At 39.3% G+C, this 25,179-nt stretch overlaps 3 protein-coding genes across 3 annotated transcripts; 2 read left to right on the plus strand and 1 right to left on the minus strand.

Moving 5' to 3' along the window:
• Positions 1 to 915: 915 nt before the first annotated feature.
• LOC128886361 (phospholipid-transporting ATPase IF) lies at positions 916 to 15,293 on the minus strand. Its single transcript, XM_054141169.1, has 19 exons — positions 14,978 to 15,293; positions 6,980 to 7,084; positions 6,647 to 6,901; positions 6,137 to 6,289; positions 5,765 to 6,063; positions 5,477 to 5,691; positions 4,725 to 5,011; positions 4,462 to 4,641; positions 4,124 to 4,271; positions 3,814 to 3,956; positions 3,504 to 3,743; positions 3,283 to 3,425; positions 3,044 to 3,203; positions 2,655 to 2,963; positions 2,368 to 2,554; positions 2,145 to 2,290; positions 1,943 to 2,046; positions 1,447 to 1,672; positions 916 to 1,372 (listed from the first exon to the last, which is right to left on the minus strand). Exons 1-19 carry the CDS (start codon positions 15,017 to 15,019, stop codon positions 1,310 to 1,312), a joined length of 3,405 nt encoding a protein of 1,134 aa, XP_053997144.1. The 5' UTR covers positions 15,020 to 15,293; the 3' UTR covers positions 916 to 1,309.
• On the plus strand, positions 8,137 to 14,480 carry LOC128886362 (2-oxoglutarate dehydrogenase complex component E1-like). Its single transcript, XM_054141170.1, has 14 exons — positions 8,137 to 9,059; positions 9,211 to 9,492; positions 9,672 to 9,882; positions 9,957 to 10,134; positions 10,205 to 10,320; positions 10,635 to 10,774; positions 10,859 to 11,004; positions 11,287 to 11,476; positions 11,532 to 11,753; positions 11,857 to 12,133; positions 12,210 to 12,295; positions 12,513 to 12,833; positions 13,098 to 13,382; positions 13,583 to 14,480. Exons 2-14 carry the CDS (start codon positions 9,346 to 9,348, stop codon positions 13,781 to 13,783), a joined length of 2,520 nt encoding a protein of 839 aa, XP_053997145.1. The 5' UTR covers positions 8,137 to 9,059; positions 9,211 to 9,345; the 3' UTR covers positions 13,784 to 14,480.
• A 785-nt stretch (positions 15,294 to 16,078) lies between the features above and the next one.
• LOC128886168 (mitochondrial folate transporter/carrier) lies at positions 16,079 to 24,865 on the plus strand. The gene is made up of 6 exons (XM_054140812.1): positions 16,079 to 16,506; positions 20,680 to 20,833; positions 20,930 to 21,182; positions 21,254 to 21,367; positions 21,443 to 21,588; positions 24,204 to 24,865. Exons 1-6 carry the CDS (start codon positions 16,350 to 16,352, stop codon positions 24,388 to 24,390), a joined length of 1,011 nt encoding a protein of 336 aa, XP_053996787.1. The 5' UTR covers positions 16,079 to 16,349; the 3' UTR covers positions 24,391 to 24,865.
• The last annotated feature ends 314 nt before the right edge of the window (positions 24,866 to 25,179 follow it).

The following is a 25,179-nucleotide window of genomic DNA, read 5'->3' on the forward strand; positions in this document are numbered from 1 at the left end:
TTAATCGAATAAAATAAATAATCGTTAAAGCTGAATTTAAACCAGGAAGGAAATTGTTTTAAAAGTTCACAAACATCTTTTATTTGCCGAAGCTAATAGTTTCATTCAATTCATGCATGTTACACAGCCAAAGGACGACTTGTCTAGTAATGAAATCGCTTCTTGTTAGCATATATACGTATATATTCTGTTTGCGTTTGGTCAAATTTGTATTATAAAATTCTATTCTTTAAATTTAAATAGTACGAAATGCATATAATTCAGTCGCAAAGTACGAAGACACATACGTACTCTTACATTGTTTCTTAATTATTCTACAACTACGTTCTATGTTAACTTATGATGGGTTGATGATTTCGTCACTTAAAAGAATATTAAAATACATCGGTTCTTCTTTAGAACGAAGTAGAACTGATTATCTAGAGCAGGGATCGGCGAACAATGGTAAGAATAATTTTGAAAAAGGTGAAACGAAATATTTCATTTACAATCATTAATAGTCAATCGTATGGAAAGTGATTAACTATTTAACTATTCCTTTTGCGTACGTCAATCAATTTTTCCCAGCGTTTGATTTGTCACGCATGGCAAATTGGTTGCGCGTTATCTTAGAGGAAAAAAAACAAGTTCTCTGGAAAGCAGAGTCTGTTCTTTTTCGTTTCAGTTGCTGTTAAGAGAATTCCACGTCGTGGTAGACTAAAAAACTTGTTATTATTTAGACTTTCCCCGAAAAAGTTCGCCAACCCCTACGATCTAGATTCCCTGATCTAGATTCTAGATGATCGTGATGTTCTAAACATCTAAAGGATCGCGCTATGTGAAAATATTCCTTGCGTTAAATGCACTGTACTTCTTTTCACTATGCTGCGCAGTTCACTACTTGTTTTGAACAGTATTAAACATAAGAAAAAAAAATCGAGACGTCCTTCCAGAAGGACTAAAAATTTTAGAATTTGTCCCGAGTATAATTGTTAAATATAGTTTTCTTTTATTTTTATATTAGATACATCAAGCAGACGACCTTCTAGAAGGAAGTGGCATTCTAAGTATTCTATTGGCGTCACGTGGCTGAACTATTTATGGTAAAACGTTTAGAAAGAAATACTAGAAACAGATTCAGCCTCATCTGGGTCAATAAAGTCGTGTTTAAAATATTTCATTTTAATTCACGCGTTGCGTCAAAATAATAATATCTACAAGGGCTAGTCGGCGCATGAATCGGGTGACTTACGGTTCCAACCGCGGTGATGTATAATTTACTAATTTGATAACGATGAAACGAAGTCGATCCAACGTCGTTCTATCTACTTTATATAGCCTTCTCCAGGTTGAAGCTGATCGAACCTGGCACTGTACGAAACGTCTGCGGACTCTGTGAACCAACAATACACTGGATCGTTATCTTCGATGGGTTGGTTTATACCGTGTCTGTATTGCAGTATCTACCGTGGTTTCCAATGACAGGCTCGCTCTGGTGTTGTTAACATTGCCGTTTGTATACTGCGGCTGTTCCTCGTTTCGCCTTACTATACGAGCAGGCCTATAACTGTTGTACGTGTGAATTAAGCAGTCCGGAATCAGACAAAGAATAATAATGACTACGTTCAACAACCAGAACGTTATCGACGATAAGAGCATCGGGTAGACACCCAGCATGTCTCCATCGTACTTTCTGAAATTTAAAAGAAAATATTACGAGGGATGGTCTCGAGAGTAGTGTTCTTTTTGGTATTTTGTTATCGTTATAAGTAGCTTCGTCTGAGAAGATTTTCAGTAATAAAGGAACACAGAGGGATTGAGAAACCTCAGGAGAATCACAATAGCCGAGGAGTTTCAATAGAATTCGACAGTCTTAGGTCTTCGGTCCTGGAAGTCTCAAGAATCTCATTTCAATAGTTCTAAATCCTACAGTTTTGTAGTTGAGAGTATCGTTGTTGCTTACTTGGGCACGAATGAATATCCAATAGCGAATAGCATGAACCCTAATTCTGATAATACTACTGCTAACACAAACGGTAACGTCCAATAGGAACTGCAAAGTAAGATCTGGAAATAATAATAGATTGTGATGAATTTTCTCGGAGTTGCATCTGCGTTATATTGTACTGTACTTGTATAATTTGTACTGTTAATTAATCGCTTACTTGTACATTGGCTACTAACGTAACTGAATGAACAACAGATGTACTGAACGTCCACTGGTCTATCGGTGTGTTATTGTACAAAGTAACGGGATTGATCTGTATAAAATAATACGTCATAAAATATATGACAAAGGTGTGCCAGAAACCTGAAGAGAAATCGAAATAGGATTCAGTAACGAGTTCGTATCGAATCGATTCAATTTACATCAATTATGTAGTTTACCCAGAACTGTCCACATGAAGAACTGCATTTCCGATAATAAATAATTCCTTTTGTACATTTTATAAAAATAAGGATAACGCAGCAACTTATCGGCGGTGTAATCCTGCTCCAGCAATCCGAACGCCAGTATCGGTAGAGACGTAAATAATACATTGTAAAACATTAGAAACATACCGTCGTAAAATGCCTGCAAATACACAGTCGAATGAATGTTTAGAAATGATTAAATCGTTACTGAAACGCTAAAAGACGATTGTTAAGTAATGGTATAAGAATCGAGTGTTTACTTGTCCAGAGAAACCGTTGTGCAAGCCAAACAGTAATTGTGGCGTTATAAACAGAATGTTCTTGTAAAAGAAATACAGCGTCAAAGTGCTGATTCGCACGTAGAACCAATGCCCGTGAACCAGCAACGCTTTCTTTAAAAATTTAAATTTCGCTATGGCGAAATCGGAGCTCATGGTCGCCTGGCGGCCTTCCTTGCCCATTATACCAATTCCAACGTGCGCTTCCTGTATCATCGCGACGTCGTTGCCACCGTCGCCGATGGCAGCAGTCAGTGGTCGAGTTGATGCCCTTTTCACCAAACTCACAATCTGGACAGTAACGGATGAAGAATGTTATGAACAAAAAGGACCTCACGTGGAGACCATCTGCGAGCACACGGAGAATCTACCTCGCTTTTTTGCAGAGGCGTCAGCCTGCAACAAACAACCGCCTCACAAGCGAGTGCTACTGTTCCAAAATCTTCAGGACACGTCTTCATGGCGACAGATATGCTGCTACCGTCGACCAGCAAACCGTAGTGTTTGTAAGGCTCGAGCCTTATTCTTCGTCTAGAATCATATAGAAACTAATTAATGTACACAGGGGAAAATAACTATCTAGAACAGAAGGGCAGTGAATGGTACCTACTCGTACTCCGTAAGACGTTGGAGACAAAATTCGGACGCGTTTACTTCTAACATCCTCAGGATCTCCGTACCCTCCTTGAATTGTCCACAGTGGAAAGCTATGTTCTCCGCGGTTTCCGCCTTGTCTCCTGTTAGTACCCATATCTGAACACACCAAATCAATGGAATTGTCGCAAAGGATTAAAGAAGAGATTGCCAACAGAAACCAATACAATCGCTAACCTTGATACCAGCAACTCTCAAACATTCGAGCGTCTCTTGCACGCCTTCCTGAAGGCGATCCTCGACCGCCGTCACGCCTAGCAAAGTCAGACCGCTTTCCATTTGACTGTAAGCTTTCTTCATGTACGCTGCTCGCTCTATACCGATTATCTGTCTGGCGTCTTCGACTTTTTGTCTCAGCTGATCGAACTGCGACTGATTCATCTTCTTGTACGCGACGACCAGAGTTCGGAAGCCTCTCTGCAAGATGAGTTCTTTTTATTCAAGCTTGAATTAGCGAAAGTTACGGATGACAGGTCGGCATACGAACTCTCGAGAAATCTGCTACGTGACCGATGGTTTCATTGATCATCCCTGATACTATCAGCGGAAACATAGCTGAATCCGCCCCTTTGCAGTACAACCAGTAATCGCCAGCGGTGTCCTTCACTATTATCGACATCCTCTTACGTTCTGTCGGAGGGAAATACGAATTCCTTCAAAGATCAATGGTCTCTGATATTACGTTATTTTGCTCGAATAATTAATCGTCGAAATGATTCTTAGATATCCGCGAGATTTATCGTTCCGATACAGTATTATCTCTTATCCGAAGAGATTATGTACGTTTAAATACGAACCGGAAGTGAATTCCAAGATCTCAAGCTTCTCGAAGGTCATCGGGGCGCCGTTGACTTTGAGCTCTATCGTGTCGCTGGTGACGTTCTGGAAAATCACCCCGCACCTGGCGCTGGCTTCGACCAAAGCCTTTTCATCTGCCGATGTCGCCTACGTAAATACCAAACATATCTTTTTTAAAGATTTGTTAACAAAGTTCCGCGAGTGTTGCTCGAATTAGACTCGCCACGAGCAAAATATTGATATTCCTACTTAGAATCTATCGTCAGCTGTTGTTTGTTCAACAGAGGTAAAAGTAAGTAGCAGAATCCGCGTGACGCTGTTCACGCAAGATTTTCACCTGGTACTCCGGTAGATCCGGATCCATCAACAGGGAACTGTTCACGTGCAGGTTTTTTTTTTGCCTGAAGCTCTCGCGGAACTCTGTGCGCCTAGCGACCACTGCCGGCTTCTGACTCGGAGGTGTGATTTGAACCGTGTGACACAGAGAGATGCTTATCATGAAGTGCCATACGTTTGGCTGTAATTATGATTATTACACTTATTTGTGCGGATCCTTACATCGACCAATTAAGATTTCGGTTAGATCCGAACTTAGCTCACCTCCCACGTCGTCAGCTTCTTTGCTTCGTCCTCGTTCCCGCTAGAAGGCAACTGGTACAGAGTTCCGTCGCAGTCCTTCTCCATGTACGTTTTCCCATCGATCGAGCAACGTTTGAACACCATCATGTTCTCGGTGAGCGTGCCAGTCTTGTCTGCGAACAGGTACTCGACCTGGCCAAGCTCTTCGTTCAAGTCCGACGTGTTGGCCAACGCCGGCTGATCGGTGCTTTCGTCGTACATGTCGATGTCCCAGCTGAAGAAAAACGAACTGACGAATTTTTGTAATTCTGCAACGAGAACAATTGATCGCAGCTTGACAGGTGTCTTTCTTTCCCGGTCGAATTCTTTGGGATCGATTCGCGGTCACGGGGACCGATTTAATGAAGGATTTGCAACAAAGCATGATTCTGGTTTGCCTTGGGCGAAGAATCGTCATTATTAATTGCCTTCGCCGAAACCTTGAGATTTTGTTTTAAATTAAGAATGTTTATGTTATCTGTTACGAGCAATCTCGACATTGTTTTCACCAACATCGACAGTTATCTTTGTTTTGCAGGTAAACGCTTACAGTTTCATCACATGTTCTTGAAAATTGTTTTATCGCTCGGCAAACTACAGAACACCGCCTCAAAGAATTTCGTTGAAACTTTGATCATTTCGATATCATGCAATAGATTTCGAATAGGTACGGCAGAGGAAACAGCGAAGAGAGCATGATGCGTGAAATTAATGTGCGAAGAAATATCTCTTACCTATGGTAACGTACAACGATATGGGGACGATATAATTGTACAGGACCGTGAAGCCGAAAAAATCGTTGACCAGCGTGGAAATGGTAACAGTGTCATCGGTACCGATGTACGAGTTCCACTTCGCCGTTGAGCTCATTATGACTTTCAATGCGCAAGACTCCATCACTTCGATTAGCAGCAGTATCATGTACACGACGATGTATTTGTTAATGGTCCTGTAATTAATTATCATATTCTATCTAATTCTAACAAGTTCCCGATTGTTACACACTCTTAAACGACGCTTACTTCTCGGCAGTGGCGAATTTGTTGCTTCTAATCTTCGAGTTGAGGGACAATTTCGTGTCCAGGCCTGTGTAAACAGCGCATCCGATGACATGGTCGGTGTCCTTCAATCTGGATCCACGCAGTAACAAGTTCTCGATCGTCAGATGTCCGCTGGTTGGCTCGCCGTTAGTATTATTAACTTCCAGCTTGCCATGAAAGCTGTAGAGGTCGGACGAGGGATGTTGACAGGTGACAGTGGCCTCCATGGACACTACTTCCGATGCTGACATGTTGGAGACCACTTTCGGGACCATCAACGTCTGAACAAGCAACGATTCAACCATGATCCTCGATCCGCAACAGAATTTGCACTCTTCTTATTATTTACATTACCTTTAGATTAGTTTCGCCATCAAGGTTGGACGTGGTGACGTAACAGCGACCAGTGTCCTCCGAAGTGAAGAGCAACAGGAGGTCGCAAGGTATGTCCTTCTCTCGAGACACCTTCACCAGGTCGCCGACTACTATATGCTGACGCTGGATGCTCTGGACATGGGAAAAGAAGATTTCTCTAAAATTTGTAGAAAATAAATACAACATTTGACAGAAGTATCAATGCTACCGATGGCTTACGATGGCACGAATGACACGATCTGGATCAGTTCCAGATCGTGGCAATTCGTGCCACGAAGGTGCCCCGCGCGTCTCAATCACGACGACAACGACAGGTACAAGTATCTGTTCAACATGAGCAACAGCTAGTACTTGGACTACATTTACCAGTTGTGGCTAAAGAGTATAGCAAGGGGAATTAACGTCGTGATTTACAGTTTCGGTTCAGATAAGAAAATATATCTCTTGCGCGCGTTATCGATTCGAATAATTGTAAGCACGAGCACGAACCTGCACGCATCGATTGCGAATTACGGTGACGGTCGCCCGATTCAATCGTTTGTCAACCACGTGTCGAAGATAGTCCTCGTAGCCTTGTTTAACAGCGGTCACAAATATGACAAAGCACAAGGGTAAAGCGCTGGTCCAAGGTGAAATCGGGGACACTATCACAGCAGCTATCATCGCCGATATGAGAAAGTACATGTTCGCGATTCGCCTGAACTGCTCGAAGAGATTCTTTGGCACAAAGTTCCAGATCGTGTACTGTAACGGAAACAGTTTTCGTTTAAATAATTCGAACGTTTCTGTCGACAGAATAAACTTGATATCCTTAATACTTACTTTCTTCGAAACGATACGATTGCTCGGGAAAATCGTGTCCAATGGATCATTGTTAGGACTGATGTTTATAGTCCTATGGTCTGTGTAGGCGGAAGCGGCGCTACCCTGCAGATACATGGACCAATTGAAGTTAGAATACACTTTATTTACCAGCAGTCTATTAATAGGCTATTTAATTCCAATATCTACCTACCTAGTTTGCCATAGAAAAGAGACGATTAATAGGCTACCGGTCGGTAAAGTGTTAATTTAAACTTTGGACGAGTCCACTTTTAAATTACCCCACGTTGGGAAACACTGATATATAGAGATTTTAAACTATATGCAGAAAATCCTCTTTTAAGTTGTAATCTGTTTTTAATTAGACGGGTAATTGAAGTGCTAAGATTGATCGATTCTTTCTAACCCACGTGACTTTATCTACGTATTACTTGTGTTATGCAAATGGACATTAATATTTTATGTCTACGAACTGTTTATCGGTCGCAGCACGGCATTCAAAAGTTTCAAAGAATATCTATCGAGTTGTAATAAGCTTTGTCAACTTGCTTCCCAAAAGAGCACAGCAAGGGTGTAGAGGTACTCGGTTCGCAGTAGGATCGGCACGCGAATTAGCTGTTTCGACTTCAGGAACGTTCTGCGAATGAAGTGCAGCAGCCTAGCTCCGAGCGATCGTATATTCTTTTTCACTTCTATGTAAGGGAGGTTAATAAAATCTTCAAAGGGTTGCGTAACGCGATTCATTATCACGCGATGCTTTCTTTGCTTCGAAGAGGACCGTTTAAGGAACCTCGTCTTCCAACGTCCATCTATCGACGCCCGTCTCGAGCATTACTGTGCAATGATATCATTAAATCCAACGAACGCTATTTCACCGCGGAAGACGTGGAAAGTTGCGCCTGAAAGCGTCGATTCAGTTGTTTAATCGAAATTTTGATGCCCCACCCGCTGTTGGAAACCGTCAGAAGCTCGTCGCGAGCGCTATCATCTGAGCAGTCAAGTGTCACGATTAACATGACGCCTGTTACGAAGAAAGTTCAACGTATTCGGTCTGAAATTTTGAAATTACTCAAGTGGACCCAGAGCTCCAACTTCGTTGGCGCGTAGAAACTAATGGAGACATGTACACGAGCTTGCGATCATCTCGTCGTGCGCGTTGTCTCGTCCGGCATCTTTGTCATCGATACACGTATCGTGATGCAGGAGCACCAGCTTCCGAACGATCTCTCCTCGCAACATTCGTGCCACGAAGGTGCCCCGCGCGTCTCAATCACGACGACAACGACAGGTACAAGTATCTGCTCAACATGAGCAACAGCCAGTACTTGGACTACATTTACCAGCTGTGGCTAAAGAACCCAGAGTCCGTGAGCTCATCGTGGAGCGAGTTTTTTCATTTCATCTACGGCGAGGGCTTGCCGATGGTTGCGAAAGCTCCGGTTGCACGCGTCGAATCAACACCTTCGATTCTGCCGTCGAACCTGACCGCAAAGTTAGCGACAGGTGCCTTTCCCTTTGAGATACAGGCGCATTCAATATTACTGGGCACGTATAAAAATTAAAAATGATAATCGTGTCGTCGCACTGTCATTTGGGTATAGGGGTCCGTCCCCTGATGTTGTCGATGGCCCTTGGAACATATTACAAGATTACTGTCCACTTGGGAATCAACGTTCCGGAGAAAATCCGAGGTCTCTCCTCGGATTCCCAGCGAAACGGCTAAGTGGGTCGCTTTCCTACTGGGACGATGTAACTTTCAAATAATCCTGCAAAGGTGATGAAAGGGTTCTTCGGCAGAGCCGGCCCCAGAACCTTATCTCAGAGCTCGCTATAGTCATTCTCGTTGTCCAGTTTGGAAAATGCTACCGTTCACCTAATGTGCTTTATATTACTTCGAGGTCGTAGAAGTGCCTGGTACTCTTGAACGCCATCGTATTGACAGTAGGATTTTAACTGTTACACAAGCTTATCTAAAATTGGTACATAAAGATGTGACTCCAAGTGTTTGCTTTTCGCTTCGCAGCGTCGCCAGGATTCCCCCAGCAGAGCGTGAGAGCAAAATCGGACAGCGAACTACAAGGTGAAAGATTTATAAACGGTGCACTGGACATCAACGCTTTGATTAGGGCTTATCAGGTGTCTGTCGTGTATCACTGCCTAAGACAATCTTTTTCCTCGTGATATTCCCGATTAAATTCTCGTGGATTAACCTTCATTTGTGTTTGTTCAAGGCACGCGCTCATCTGATAGCCGACATCGATCCCCTGCGCATTCAGAATCCTGAGTCTCACAAGCTTCAAGGTACTCCGAATTTACCGCCATTTATCGTGGTTAGAGAGCACTTGAAGGGGGTGACCGAAGCTGACATGAACAGAGAGTTTCCCCTTGCATCGTTCACCGTGATTGGAGGACCAAAACGAAGTCTCCCTTTGCGCGACATACTGATCAGGTTGAACGACGTTTACTGTGGACATTTAGGCCTCGAGTACACTTACATTCACGACCTCACGATGGTAAGCACTGTGTCTCGTTTAAAAGATTCCAAGCAGATGTAACGAGGGTAACATTGGTTTTCGTCAGGGTGCATGAATATAAGATACATATAAGGGCGCCACAGCCAACTGGTTAAAGGAATTATATTAATTAACTAGAGGAAACTCTACACCCAAACATTATAAAGAGTACTTTTCAGATAGACTGGCTGAGGGATAAGTTCGAGGTCCCAGGCGCTTGGACCCTACCGGTGGAGCACAGAAGGTTCGTTTGGAAGGACATCATGAGAGCAGTAACGTTCGAGGGTTTTCTGGCCAAGAAGTATCCTACTGAAAAGAGGTTCGGCCTTGAAGGCTGTGAATCTTTTATTCCATCGATGGTGGAATGCTGCGAAGTGTCCGCTGAAAAGGGTAAGCCTTAGAACTTTCCAACGTAATTTGACTACTCGTTCTCTCTCAACAAATTTAATAAAATGTTTTTGTAGGGGTAGAGACTGTTGTGATTGGTATGGCTCATCGTGGTCGCCTGAATACCTTGATCAACGTCTGCTCGAAGCCGCTGCATCAACTACTCACTCAGTTCAACCCGATTCCTCTGGAGGGTTTCGGTTCTGGGGACGTGAAGTATCACTTAGGAATGCACGCGGATAAAATGCTAGAGAGGTGAAACAACGTTCAATCCGAACACTGTCCCTTGAGAAAGATATTTATTTATTATTGTCTGGATCTACAGGAGCAACAAAAAGATTGTAATCTCTGTAATGGCCAATCCTTCCCACTTGGAAGCGATCGATCCCGTGGTGGTTGGTCGCATTCGAGCTGAGCAAGTGGAGAAAAACGACGCTAAAAGTAATTATACAATATCATATCGTTAGTGCACGAGGACTTTGTCAGTGTAACATGTTCATATCGTGGTACGAATAAAGTAAGCCACTATTCTTTCTCGAATTCGCTTCTCAATGCAATTACTATTACTCTTGCACAGTTTTGGTAGCCTGACGTCAACTCGAGATCAAAATCACTGAAACTTTATACATGTTACATGACAGGGTCGTTGAGAAAAGAATATCGTATGCAGACAGCTTTGCAATTAAAATCGCATTGCATTCGTGCAGATGAGGTTTATCTGGAATCTGGAATGATAAAGAATTCATCCTTTTCAGTGGGTAAGAAGTCTGTGGCTATTTTGGTTCACGGCGATGCTGCTTTCTCTGGCCAAGGCATCGTTTACGAAACCATGCATCTGACTGACCTACCAGAGTACACAACCGGCGGTGTCATACACGTCGTTATTAATAATCAGGTGACTTAACTCGGGATTCTGCAATTTTATCATAACGAATAGTTGGACCATCGCATAAACAATTTCATTTCCCACGAACTGCAGATAGGTTTCACTACCGATCCGAGGTATTCACGGTCTAGCGCCCATTGCACCGATGTAGCACGTGTCGTGAATGCTCCTATATTCCACATACATGGCGATAACCCCGACTTGGTGGCCTACTGCAGCAAAGTTGCCAGCGAATATAGGTACATTATGCGGTTCTTTACATTTCACGATGCGAACAGACATCTGCTAAGTCACCGCCGACAAGTTCGTTGCCGGTTCCTTTCGGAAAGTCCTCGATGACTTTCTATTACACATTTCGTGATGTATTACTGGATTGTTTTTCGTCTTTATTCATTGATAATTTCATTTGTGTATTACGAGACTTTTTCGTAATATCGAGGAGTACAAGTCCTCGAGATAAACATTTCTCGACGTGAAATAGAAAATTGATCCAATTGTTTTCTATGAAATCGATCAAACAGAGCAGAGTTCCACAACGACGTCGTCTTGGATATCGTAGGGTATCGACGATTCGGTCACAACGAGCTAGACGAGCCGATGCTCACTCAGCCCTTGATGTACAAGCGTATAAAGGAACACCCTAACGTGCTCGCTATTTACACTGACAAGCTGATCAAGGAGGGAGTGATTACTGAGGCGTTCGCCAAAGAAGTAGAGATTCCACACAGTCATTATCGAACATATTGTGCATTCATGGTCGTTCTAGGAAGTACAAAAATATTTGGAACACTGCGAACAGGAGTACGAAAAAGCGCAGACAATAGACTCGGTAAACTTGAGCGATTGGCACGATATACCGTGGACCGATTTCTTTGCTAATCAGAGTCCACAAGCCAGCATACCGCCGACTGGCATCGATGTGGAAACGATTTTGGCGATTTGCAAGGCTATATCTACGCCTCCCAAAGATATCGAGTCGCATAATCAAGTACGAGATTATTAAATCGACGAGAAGTATTTCAATGTCGATCGTTAAAATGCAGACGTACAGAAAAGCATCGATCCTGTAAAATTTCTTCGATAAACTCCAGGTGCTGAGAATGATGGACAAACGATCGCATTTGACGGAAGCTCGCAAGGTGGACTGGGCGATGGGCGAATGTCTAGCGTTTCTCAGTCTGCTGAAAGAAGGTCATCACGTGAGACTATCCGGCGAGGATGTCGAGCGAGGCACTTTCTCGCACCGCGTCCACATCATTCACGACCAGAGCAGGGACAAAGTCTACAAAAATATTCTCAACGACGTGTTCCCTGGACAAGCCCTGTACACCGTGTCCAACTCCTCGTTGTCGGAGTACGGTGTCTGCGGTGAGTTTGTTGGAAAAGAGAGGTAACAAAAACACGGTAAGAGACTCGGATGAACAGCTGTTGATCGTGCATACAGGATTCGAATTAGGATACTCGGCCTACAATCACAATACATTGACGCTTTGGGAAGGCCAGTTCGGTGATTTCGCAAACACTTGTCAGGTAATCATCTTTTATATATAGTTCACGAGTAAAATAGATTTGTATCGGCGTGGCTTATCTTTAGATGAAACTGATAAGTCTTTTCTAGAAAATCTTCATATTATCGTATAAGTTAGTGATTAATCGTAGTCTTACAGGATGGGAACAACATGTTACACAAGTATGCAGAGCGTAGAATGGTATTAAAAGAGGAATCCTTGAATAAAATAATCCTTAGGTCACCTTAGATACTCTCCTCTGCTCTGGACAATCAAAATGGGGCAGGCAAGTGGGATTGGTCCTTTTGCTACCTCACGGAATGGATGGTCAAGGACCCGAGCACTCGTCCGCGAGGCCTGAACGACTTCTTCAATTGTGCGACGATGATTACACCTATATCCCGGGTACGGAGCCAGGAGCTCCTCAAGGAGAAACTCCGGAACAGATCATGACACGACAGCTGTTCGAAATTAACTGGATCGTTTGCAACTTTACCACACCAGCGAACATGTTCCACGCTTTAAGGCGACAAATTCTCATGCCATTCCGAAAACCACTGGTTAGATACGGTTCAATTTGCCTGTAGTTTGAGGAGTCCTTCTAATTATTGCTTCCTTTTTTTATTTCCTTGAAAGTGACGGATACCTTTCATTGTGTGTATCTTGGAATTAGAATCCCCAATGCGTCAGAGTTGTAGCATTTAGAGCTCCCTTACTCTTAAAACCATGAAAATTCGAGTTCATCGCGACCAAACACAACTAAAAATATTTTACATCGCAGTTCCTGTTCAAGCTGTAAACATTGTAATCGTTCGTTCGCTCAGATCGTCATGTCACCTAAATCCCTGCTCCGTCATCCAATGGCCCTGTCGTCTTTCAAAGAAATGGAACCCGGCACTTCGTTTCTGCCAATTCTCCCAGATCCCCTCGTCAAATCGGGAAACATACAAAAGGTATTAATCTGCAGTGGAAAGGTGTACTACGACCTGGCCGCGGAACGTCAAACGAAGAAATTGGAAGATAAAATAGCAATCATACGAATCGAGCAACTTTGCCCCTTTCCGTATCACCTCCTCGCTCAGGAAGTGGCGAAATACCCTAACGCCAAGGTAAAGGAAGATAACGCATAAAGATAAAACTTGACAGGCTTTCTGAATCGCGTATGACGAAATATGCTTTAGCAATAGCAAATATGGTAAAAAAGTCGGGTCGAAATATTATACAGTTCGTACATTCGACTGGTAATCTCGTTAAAGGATTTGTACCAACTAATGGAGCAGTTTGTAATGTACGTGTATCGCGTGTTTAGATCATGTGGTTGCAAGAAGAACACAAAAACCAGGGTCCTTATGGTTACGTGAGGGACAGGATAGCGCTAGCCTTGGGACTCCGTTTGGAAGACGTCGTTTACGGCGGTCGACTGCCAGCAGCTGCTCCATCGACTGGCAGCAAGATCATTCACACAAACGAGTACAAAGATTTGATGTCGGTTGCTATGAATCTTAATTAATTCGCGGATATTTCAAGTTCATAGAAGGACGTACTATTTTGATTCGTATAAATTCAGCGGAAGTGCGTGACGTATAGAGATAACACCTCGAATCAATAGGTAAATAATATAATCAAAAAATCGTAATCGACGTTCTTGATCAAACCGGTTGAACCTCCTGTCACTTTCTCGTAAAAGTTACTTTTTTAATCGGTCGAAAACTCACTCACCAATAGACATAAGTATTTTTTGTGTGTTTTTCTGAGGTACGGGCAACACCTTCCATTGTAACGATTCCACATTGCATTTTCTTTTCACCGTGTTGTCGTTTGGTTCGCAAAATTGTTGAGCAATCGCAAATACAACGGGCAACTACACGCTGCGATAAGTAAAACTGAACTTGAGATTTCTCTACGCTTAGATGGATGGTGCTAATAGACAGCATGTCCTACACGTGTATATGTATAGATTCGATGGGACTATTGCACCTATATCTGACTTCCTGATGTGATGCGGGTCGTCCATGTATAGAAATACATTTATCGTTCCGAGGTCAATGTCGTTCAAAATTTATTACAGTGAAAAACGATCGCAATGTTTCCTAAAGTTGTCCGTGAGAGTTTACGATGCAACATTGTGTAAATTAACGTCCACTGTATCAAAATGTATCGTGTATATAGCTTAAAAATTGTATATGAAATATATGCCTATGGACTGTTCTAAATGACGTTTCTGTTTATATAGAATGAGTATATTAAGGGGGTATTCTAATCTAGAACTTTCAAAATACCAGATTTTTTTTTTTATTGCATTTTCTCAAAGTGTAGATCTTTAAAAATGTACCTGCCAAAGAATTTTGTTGAATTCGGAAAATGAACGAAGAATGGCGACTATACTTTTGGACCCGATTTCCTGTGCAGTTGAATGAGAGCAGTTTGCGTTGCGTTGGAAGGTAGTATTGTGTTTGTTCGATGTATTGAATGCATTACGGAATCTGACTTGCAATCAGTTTATACAATCTTGCATTTTGCAACGTTCAACATGAATCCATTAAATACAAGTGACCTTCAGCATTGCTCTATCTGGCACGGGACACTTTTATTCTCGTTAAATAAATAATCTCGAATTATCAGAATCTAATTCTTTTCGATATTTACTTCATTTTAGTCAAATATTTAACACAAAATACTAAATATTTTAATGAAATGTACTTACCATTTGGGACACAGCCTTCGACAGCCAATGGAGAAAGGTCATTTTAGATTACAAAAAATTAATTTTTTCGCTATCGTTATGCAAATCAATGCCATAGAGGTATTTTATACTCGAAACTCCGAAAGACTCGAAGACATTTGTAATTGAGTTGTACGCGTAATCTACACTAAATTAAGCATAACTAGGTAAATTTGATATCAAGCATTGCAATTATTGGATTTAGCATAACACAATTAACGATAATTACTTTCACCTCAACCGGATTTACTTGTCTTTATGCATTTCCGCGGCAAGTATATAACGAAGTGAACCGTTCAATTCACTGACTGTTAATACAACAGCGAACACGACTGGTCACTAAGATATTCTATCATGACATCGGATAAAAATTTCGTTATCCGTTCATCGTCGAACACTAACACATGCCGCGACCTATCAGAAATTGAAGAGATAAGCACTTTTCTGACTTATCGGACAGGGTTTGCGGTTCTCTAGTACACCTTTTTGCGACATTCATTGATAATAGAAAAATCAGTATTGATTTATCTATTAAGAAAAATAGAAAAATCAGTACTGATTTATCTATTAAGTAATATTTACAGATAATACTTTAATATTTCATTAGACAAAAAGCATTCTTAGTATTGTTACGCAAACAAGCTGCATAAGAAGTTTCTGCAGGTTTATGATTTTTCTTGCTGCTTAATACGCAGCTGTACATGATTATCACTTTAAACATAATTTGAACTAAGTATTATTCTGAAAAATAAATTACATGGATTGATTCAGTTTTGGGGAACTGACTTCAATAAGAAAGTCATTTTTCTGAATATAATAGCGCTACCTGTAATTACGCAAGGATTCAACTATTGTCACGTTATTCATCACACCAGACCAAGCAATTTTCTTGGCATAACATTTATCTCTGTCTCTACTAATTTTCGAGTTACTCGACTTGATATTTTTCGAGTAAATTGTAATTTGAATTGAATTTGCCGCGCTGGTGGTTTCTTCCGCTAGAGGGAGCAGCTGTGCAAGATGGCTGCGCATAGTGAACTCGCGCATAGCGTTCGGCGTGGGCAGTCAGCCAGTCGAACAGTCAGCGGCTCAGTACAATGGTGTCCGGTATATGCAACGTTTTGACGCGTTGCGTAATCATTTAAAAGTGTAAGCGAGACGGAACAAAATCGCGGCGCGAACGATTTCGGTCGTGTCTCACGTTTACGTCGACGCGACCACACTGCCTGTCGTGGACCAAGAGATATGCAGAAGAGTGGAGTCGAGCGTTGTTAACGTCCCGGAGAATGCCACTGGGTTTCCCACTGGCAAATCGGTAACGAACGATCAACAGCAGCAACCCGTCCCAGGGAAAATGTCGTTGATAAAGACCAACACCGGCTCGCCGGGGACCACCAGCGTTCCCATGCTGAGCCAATTGAAATATGAGCATTTTCTCGCCGGTATATCCGGCGGCGTGGTTTCGACGCTGTTGCTGCATCCGCTGGACCTGATCAAGACCAGATTTGCGGGTAAGCACCTCAGCTATAGTACTTTCTCGCTGACGACAGAACAGTCTGATGCAAATGGTGGGTTTGTACTTACAATACACGTGGTGCACGTGCCACGATAAGAACGTGGAGATTTCTTTGTGTCTGTTTGTCTGCTTGTCCGCGTGACTCATTACTTTAACACTTTCTGCCTGGGATTTGATCAATAATCGGACGAAATTTAACGCGAACGGATAAATATACGAAGTGCAGAATTTCATGGGTCAGAGATTGGCTAACTTTCATTTTAATAATACATGATGAAAGAACCGTAATTCGTTCACAATGTTCATTCGATCTTGAATTTTGATTTGATCATTGAGGTGATGATCATTTCATTCTATGATTCCCGTTCTAATTTTGATCTGGATTATCAGCCATCTGTGATAGGAACTGAAACTGTATTCCTTCCCTCCCTTTGAGTGGTATATGTATACGAAATCGATTACTAGTACCTATGTCGGGAAAGTCTTTTTTCGTCCATGAACTTCACCCTCTGTGATACGAAGCTATAATAATTCTTTTATTTTTCCGGGTGTAATACAGTGTAATATCGGATTCGGATTTCGAAAGGGTTGAAAATAGACGTCAGATAGGATCCTTTGACAAAGACATGGGACGGTTTATCGAAATTTGTATTATTACAAAGAATTCCCATACGAGGTAATAATAGACCAATCGATAAACTTGCGTGCGTTTAGTTTGCGAGTTACCAACAGAGAGGATCATGCACAGCTGCGTTTAACATTCAGTAGAATGTTAAATAAGAAGACAACAAAAGATTATTACAAAATTAGTAGTTTTGATCATTATTTTTCAAAGCATGGAACACGAAAGGAAATATTTAATGTAGTTTATCAACATTATAACAACTTACCATCCCTTTGTCATCATAGTATTACCATCAAATGTTAAACTGTGTCATGCAAGTATTTGACATTCTGTTCATTGTAGAATATTTTTTTCAGGGCCACTTATATCAGAGTTTTCTTCAAATTCTTGATTAATAAAATATTATTTTGAAGAAATTAATAATTTCTTTATATAGCACCCTGTCTTATTTTCTATTTCTGCTTCATTTTCATATCTGTTAATAACTTTCCTTACAATTTTCATTTTTTCAATGAGTCATCAAGATAGCATGTTATTGAAATAATTTCTCCTTTTCTATCTTAATTACTAAACTGGATGTTTGCCAAGCACTTTAAAAAACTTTATCAAACATTTGCAATAGATTACAAAAACCTAAGTAGCTCTAAATATATACTTCAAGTTTTCCTCATTGATTTATTGTGTACCAATAATTTTGAGATATAAAATAGAAAAGTAGGAAAACTCTTATCGCCTTTCCATTTTGCATGACTGCAAATGATTCGACTTTTGATCAACTGTACGTACTCGAGAAAATAAATCAATAAATTTACGTCTGCGTTCAGTCTACGAATTACGAGCAGAGTGGATCACGAAAAACCGCGTTTACCGTACTTGTGGGTCAGTTATGTGTGCCTCCAATCGCCAAATATCTCACATCCGGAACAATTTCCCGGATATTGTCTAAATTCACATTTTCTCGCGCTACAGAATAGAAAGATATTGCGACAGATTGTATTCTTAGTTGTTGCAGTCTCGAAAATAACAATTGTTGGCAACAGATTTTATGACCATTCGAATTTTCCGCTCAGTATTATGAGATATTATTTTCAAGGCTTATCGGGAAGTTAAGTAGTCGTTGTTTGAATGTGCACGAAATAGAAGTGTTCGTGCATTGTTAATTGTTACCGCGACGAGAGACAAGGAAATACAGATGCATACTTTAGAACAATGGGAGCTTGTTAACGTTTGCAATCGTGGTTATTATGTACAGTAATTGAGTAGAAATCGATGACGTTTTGGGTCGACGATCGTATGAGATTATACGACAAGGTCAATTTGAAGAAGCACGTGGCGTTGTCGAGAAAGATCTAGAAGTATTTTTGACCGTCGCGTAGCGTGCGCTAGTCACCATCTGCTCATGCGAAAACGATTGCAAGCATATCGATCGGTAATACGTTTTACACGAAAATATAATGATTAACACGATCGAAATTTAATTTGTCGAATGATAATAATTGTCCTCGAGTCAGAAATGATTGTCTTTCAGTTACTTCGCGCAATTACGCTTGTAATTAGAGCTCGATGTATGTACCGTATCGACGGGATAATTACTTTGTTGCAGACGATGAAAAACTAATCTTATCTAGCTGTTTTTGTCCAATGAAATGTCATAAAAATATACATCAATAGTATCCCACTCGGCATCGAAATGGAAAAATTTTACTTCGATACGTTCTTGAAATTATTAGTAATTGCTAAATATCTTCGAGGCATGATTGTAATTTATTCCTTTTTTTTTCCTCGTGAGAAATTGTTGAGTAACAGATGTTTGTATTTTACCTTCATTATTTTTCGGTTCGGCGAGTGCAAAAACAAAACTAGATCCTGAGATAGTCCGCCATATTTTCGAGCGAGGTGGAAAGTGGACTTTCGTTTACACCAACGAATGGAAAGTAGAAATGTCTATCAAACGAAACGAAAATAATTCGAAATCGAAATTTTTATTGCATATATCGTGGATTATCAATAATTAGTCTTTCGATATTAACGATACAGCGATGTCTGCGGCTTTCTATTGTTCCTTACATTTGCTGCTTAAATGTAGCGAATGATAGATAACTTGATTGCACAACCATCTTTGAATATTTATCGCATTTTATTTGACTTGAAGGAGTATATTCCCACTCACCGACGTCAGTTGTCTAAATAAGTTATGGTGAATGGTTTATGTATAACATTTGCAGTATCAACGTTGACGAAATTAATTTCGTGAATAACAATTTTTGTAGATTATTTATTTAGTTTCATTGCTTAATTAAAATAAATTATTTGAAATTAATAGTAAACGGTATTACTCGAATGGTAGCTAGGAGTTTTATTTACTTTAAAGCACATCATACTTTAATTATAACGTTTGAAGATTTGGATACATAATAAGGCTGTGAACAAACACTATAGGCTTTAACGAGCTTATCTATCATAGCTTTAATCTTCTGTTATCATTCGAAAGGCCGATGACTACTGTATAATGGAAAAGGCTCGTCGCCGACGTATTTTCGTCATAAAATTCGTTGGCCGCACACCAAACAGCAAGAAATTTAGTGGATTACGTCAGAAGCACGTGAGATTCAACGATGAAATTTTAACGCGTTCTTCCGACATTAAAATTACTCTTAACAGGAAGAATGCATGATCAAATGTTTGATTCTATGAATCAAAATTATGCTCCGAGTTTCGCTGGTTTTAGTATTGAATAAATTAAACTTGTACGATTGTCTCGCTATGATTAAAAAGAATGGAGAACAAAACTGTCTGTCTTGTTACGTCACGAATCGTCTGAAGAAGCGTGATTGCATTGCTTGGCACTAAAACATTTAAGGTTATTTAAGTGAACAAAATCTCGAATAATGAATAATAAATAAGCGACTTATTATTCTTTAATTATTAAATAAATATTGGAATTTGAATTACAGAATGATTTTGTATCTCATATTGAATGGAGAAAAACTTATCTGAGTAATTATTTATCGAATAAATTTCGCAAATAAAACGTTGCTATACGTTTGATTTTATTCGTCATTTATTCGTATAAAATTTTACTCGCTATTATAAAACAATGAATACTTGGTACTATATAGGAAAATGTGTATACTATTTTTGTATAATTTGATGTTTATCAGTACACTCGTTATCGCGTTAAAAGGTTCTTCGCATTTTGCAACCTATTTACCAGCACTGTTCGTAAATATTTATGTAATCATTTCTTTGTTGTCCTTAGTAATTAATTAAACGATTAATGAATCACTAATTAAAAATAAAATGCGCTTTCCACACAATACAGAGTCACGTGACTGATGTTCTAATAAGCGCAACCGATAAACCATGATACGCCATCGGAGTGAAAAAATATTTAGATTTCGTTTATCGCGTGATTTCTCTTCAATATCATCGCGTTGAACCAGAATAAACGATAGCTGACCATAGTACCACTCAAAAAATTAATCGAAACGCAGATTCGGTTTTAATAAAATAAACGATGTTCGTTTGTTTTCTTTCTTACAGTTAATGATGGCAGTCCGAAGTCTGGTCCACAATATAAAAGTCTTAGAGGTGCAATACAACAGATTATCAAGACTGAAGGTGTGCGAGGACTTTACAAAGGTGTAACACCAAATGTATTAGGATCTGGCGGTGCGTGGGGTTGCTACTTCTTTTTGTAAGAACCTCTATTGATCTTAATTATTACAAAGGATCAATTTTGAAATAAACCTATTAGAGTTTGTATAATAATGTTAGAATTCTTATTATTTAGCTACAATACCTTTAAAGGCTGGATTCAAGGAGGAAATAGTCGAATACCATTGGGACCCTCCTGGCATATGTTTGCTGCAGCAGATGCTGGGATTCTTACTTTACTTATTACCAATCCACTTTGGGTAGTGAAGACACGTTTGTGTTTACAGTATAAGGATGATGCAAATCTTCCAGAAAAGTACCGATACAAGGGCACGATAGATGCGATTCAAAAAATTTATAGAACAGAAGGAATCCAAGGCTTGTATCGGGTTAGTAAACTCACTATTTATACAAGAGAATATTAATGAATTATTCATTACTAATATATTATTAATTGTAGGGTTTCGTTCCTGGAATGGTTGGTGTTTCACACGGTGCCATTCAGTTTATGGTCTATGAAGAGCTGAAAAATCAATACAACAGTCGCCTAAATTTGCCAATAGACACTAAATTGGTAAGTTCGATATCTAGTATATAAGTTTATTATTAAAAAACAGATCGACCTACAAACAATATTCTTTATTTACAGTGCACAATGAGATACATCGTCTTCGCGGCAATCTCCAAATTAATTGCCGCTGCTTCTACTTATCCTTACCAAGTTGTAAGAGCGCGACTTCAAGATCATCATCACAACTACTCTGGCAGCATAGGATGCATACGATCGATATGGAGGTCAGAAGGCATGAGGGGTTTTTATAAAGGCTTAACACCATACTTAGTACATGTTACACCAAATATTTGTCTAATTACCGTAATTTACGAAACATTTTCTAATGTGCTTAAAGACTCTCATTGACTGTTTAGATTATATTAATCTAATTTTTTAACTATAGAAGAAAAAGAAAACATTAGTCTCAGTTGAATATTCTGTAATTTATGGAGATCGAGTTATGCTTTGATATTGGATTTGCCCAGCTTTACAGTTTTACAAATTTGATAGAATAGATTCGCTTAAGTGTAACTTTTATTCCGAAATTTCGAAATTTTTTGGTTGGTCGAGAGTACGCTTGAAACAGTATTATTAGAAAAAGCTGCTACTCTACCGTACATATACTTTCATGTAAGCGGCGAAGTCTCTGCAGTGTTGAAATATGTATTTCTATGATGCCGTTCCTTGCTTTACATTGGTATAAATTAATTGCAAAACTTAGATTGTTACATATCGTTGAATATTTCTCTCACAAAATACATATATTGTGATATTTCATGGTTATAAAAGGTAACTATTCAAATGATTTAGAGAATATTTTGGGGGATTCGTTTGCAGAAGTAACTTATGAAATATGTGAACGAATGCTATAGGAATAGCATTATTGTTCTTAATAATAGTATTTCAGTGAAGTTATTAAACTGCAAGTGTTTCGAGATTATAGAGACAGATACGTAATATAATATTTTAATTCAAGTTTATTTTCGAAAGATATAAACACAGCATTAGTTTTTTTTTTTTTATTAGGAATAATTGAAGGCAGTCTTTAATATGTATTATTTTATGGTCATTTGATTATAGACGATTCTTTCATATTAACGATTAAATATTTTATTTTGTAATGAATAAAAAATACACATGTGCACTGAGCAAATACTATTTCAAATCTTCTCGCATTGTACGATGTAGTTTTTGAAGTGATAGTAATATGCACAGGTTATTTGAGGTTACGTTTTAATTTATTCGACATCTTATGTGTACAAAATAATTTTATTTGCACTTGTAAAGCGTAGAAGGGGATACTTATGTATTGTAACGAAAACTAACTTAATTATCTCTCATATTATAGTGACTCTTACGCGAGTTGGCACTCGTAAAATATATGTGTCATGTACTCAAATTATTAAATTACATCTAATAGTTCCGATTAACATAAATTAATATTCTTCGTCTAATAATTAAGAGCAATATTTATTTTGGAATTCCTATTTTATTGTAAAAATTTAACTAGTAAAAGATGGAAGGTAAAGCGTATAATAGTTAAATTTACATTTCAATTGATCACATAATTGCATAAGCAACAGACTATGCGTATGCTTATAGGGTTTGTATATCGTCTCTCTAATGCGACTGTGTGAACATGAATGTAGACGAGAATTTCCGACATCTTTGCGTGATCTGCAAAGTCATGGGGTCTATCGAAAGTCTCATTGATAAAGGATATTAAGACAAGTGTATGCGTAGGAATGTAATTATTATCTACAATCTCATTGTTATTCGTGCTCTCATGTTTCTTGTATGCAATGAATAAGCACCTTATTTCGAGTCACCTACGTTAGATGAATGTTGTAGAGTCTGGTACTCAGAGCAACCGAAGTGTAGCAATAAAATTCAATGTCACTGTAACGTTTAATAAGTAGGTCGAATTTATTTATACGGGCCTTTTGAAAATACGACTATGAACGATTTAATAATAAGCACAGCAACTGATTGTTGATTATTTCACGTTCGATTGGCTGTTGATTTATTTAGACGCTCTCTCTTCTGGTTTGAACGAATCGATCCCTGGAATTTGCGTTTCACAATAGTCTGCGGGAACTGTAAAAATCAATCGACGAAATATATTTGTATAAGACACGGATTCTGAACTCGCACCACTGAGTATTCTCATTACTTGTTCAGATATCTTTTTTCGGTGACAAGTAGGTGCTTTCGACACAGTTTCGCGTTACCCACGCGTTCTTACTTGAATATTTTTACAAATACATTAATCGCAGTGCCGGGACCACGGATGTTTACGCGACAAAATATGTAAGATGGGAATATCTTTGTCTCTATGCCGTGAATTTATGGGCGTGTGTGACGTGGACGTAATTGCGATCAGACGTTTCAATTGCGAAACCACCAGCAGTACGATTTTTGGACGCAGTACGTACGATTATACGTTGTATTTGTACCTGCATTTCACCAGAAATACAAAACCATATGAATGAGAAATAAATTATACAGAATTGGAAATGTACGAGTTTTTAGAGACTCCTTTATCCATTTCTTTAGTTTTACGAATCATTTACGCTTCCATTTGCTGGTCGACAAAAATAATGAAGTATTTGGAATATACAATATAGTTGAACCGTAGTAGAATTCATTAACGAATATCATCAATCAAAACTGATTTTGTGTCAGTTATATCTTTGTTACTTATGATTGCTCTTGTTCAGTGGAGAGTAATCTTTGAAAAATACGACAAGAATCGTACGCCGGTGCGAATGAGGAAATATATTGTAGATTCTATACAATTTGAACGTCAGAAAGTGAAAGCAAATAACGAAAGCGTATTACTGGTGGCTAATTGCAGATATGAAGGGTGGCGTGGCTATTACAAGGGTTTGAGCGCGAACCTGACCAGGGTGACTCCGGCAACTGTGATCACGTTTTTGGTATACGAAAACGTATCACATTACCTTCTGCAACTCACAAAAAGACGGAACGTCGTGGAAGACAGGACTCCTCTGCCCATTCTTGTTAAAAGAATCGAAACTTGAAGTTTGTTCGTTGGGAATTCGAACTGAGATGTCCGGTATTTAATTTAGACCTAATTCGGCGCCACCATAAACAAAAATTGAAGGCACAATACATTTTGACCAGTCGACAGAATATTGTGATTCGCGAAATAAATATGTTTGTCTCTGTCAAATGAAAATTACAGTTAAATTGCTGTAACGTTAATCTACGTGCATTTAAATTTTTAGCGAGTGACCGTATTCGTTACATTATTCCTTAAAGCATTTGTTTGCAAATAGGGATGGGTGAAATTTATTTCAGAAAGTATTCGAATTACTACTTTTGTATTCGTTTGTTGTTAAAAGTTTAAAAGAATTTGCATGATGTATTTGCTACATATTGTGTGTAAGCAAAGAGTATACAAAACAGTTTTCAAAACAATTTTAAATGTCATTATTTAGAAACGATTTATACATATAATTATTTATGAAAAATATTACTATTTATTTATTAATGGTCACTACAGAATACAATATGTCAGGTTGCTCGTCGTTTGTTCTAAGCACTAAACACATATTTAGTACTTCAGAAGTATTTCAACTGCAACGTTATTCGAATACAGCCATCCTTGTATGTTAGTTCATTTTCGTATCTGTGAGATTTAGATTAAATTTTCATCTGTAACAATCGTGCCAGCTGGTCTGTGACGTTGTACACTGCATTGTCCATGTATTGTTATTGTGAAATCAATTATGAATACAGCGATCGAACTCGGTAAAATCAGGTATTTCATTTATTCTGCGAAACTTATCGCCACGTTAATGTACGTT

The sequence above is a fragment of the Hylaeus anthracinus genome, unplaced genomic scaffold (genome assembly GCF_026225885.1).
Source record: "Hylaeus anthracinus isolate JK02 unplaced genomic scaffold, UHH_iyHylAnth1.0_haploid 11982, whole genome shotgun sequence".
Taxonomy (NCBI): domain Eukaryota; kingdom Metazoa; phylum Arthropoda; class Insecta; order Hymenoptera; family Colletidae; genus Hylaeus; species Hylaeus anthracinus.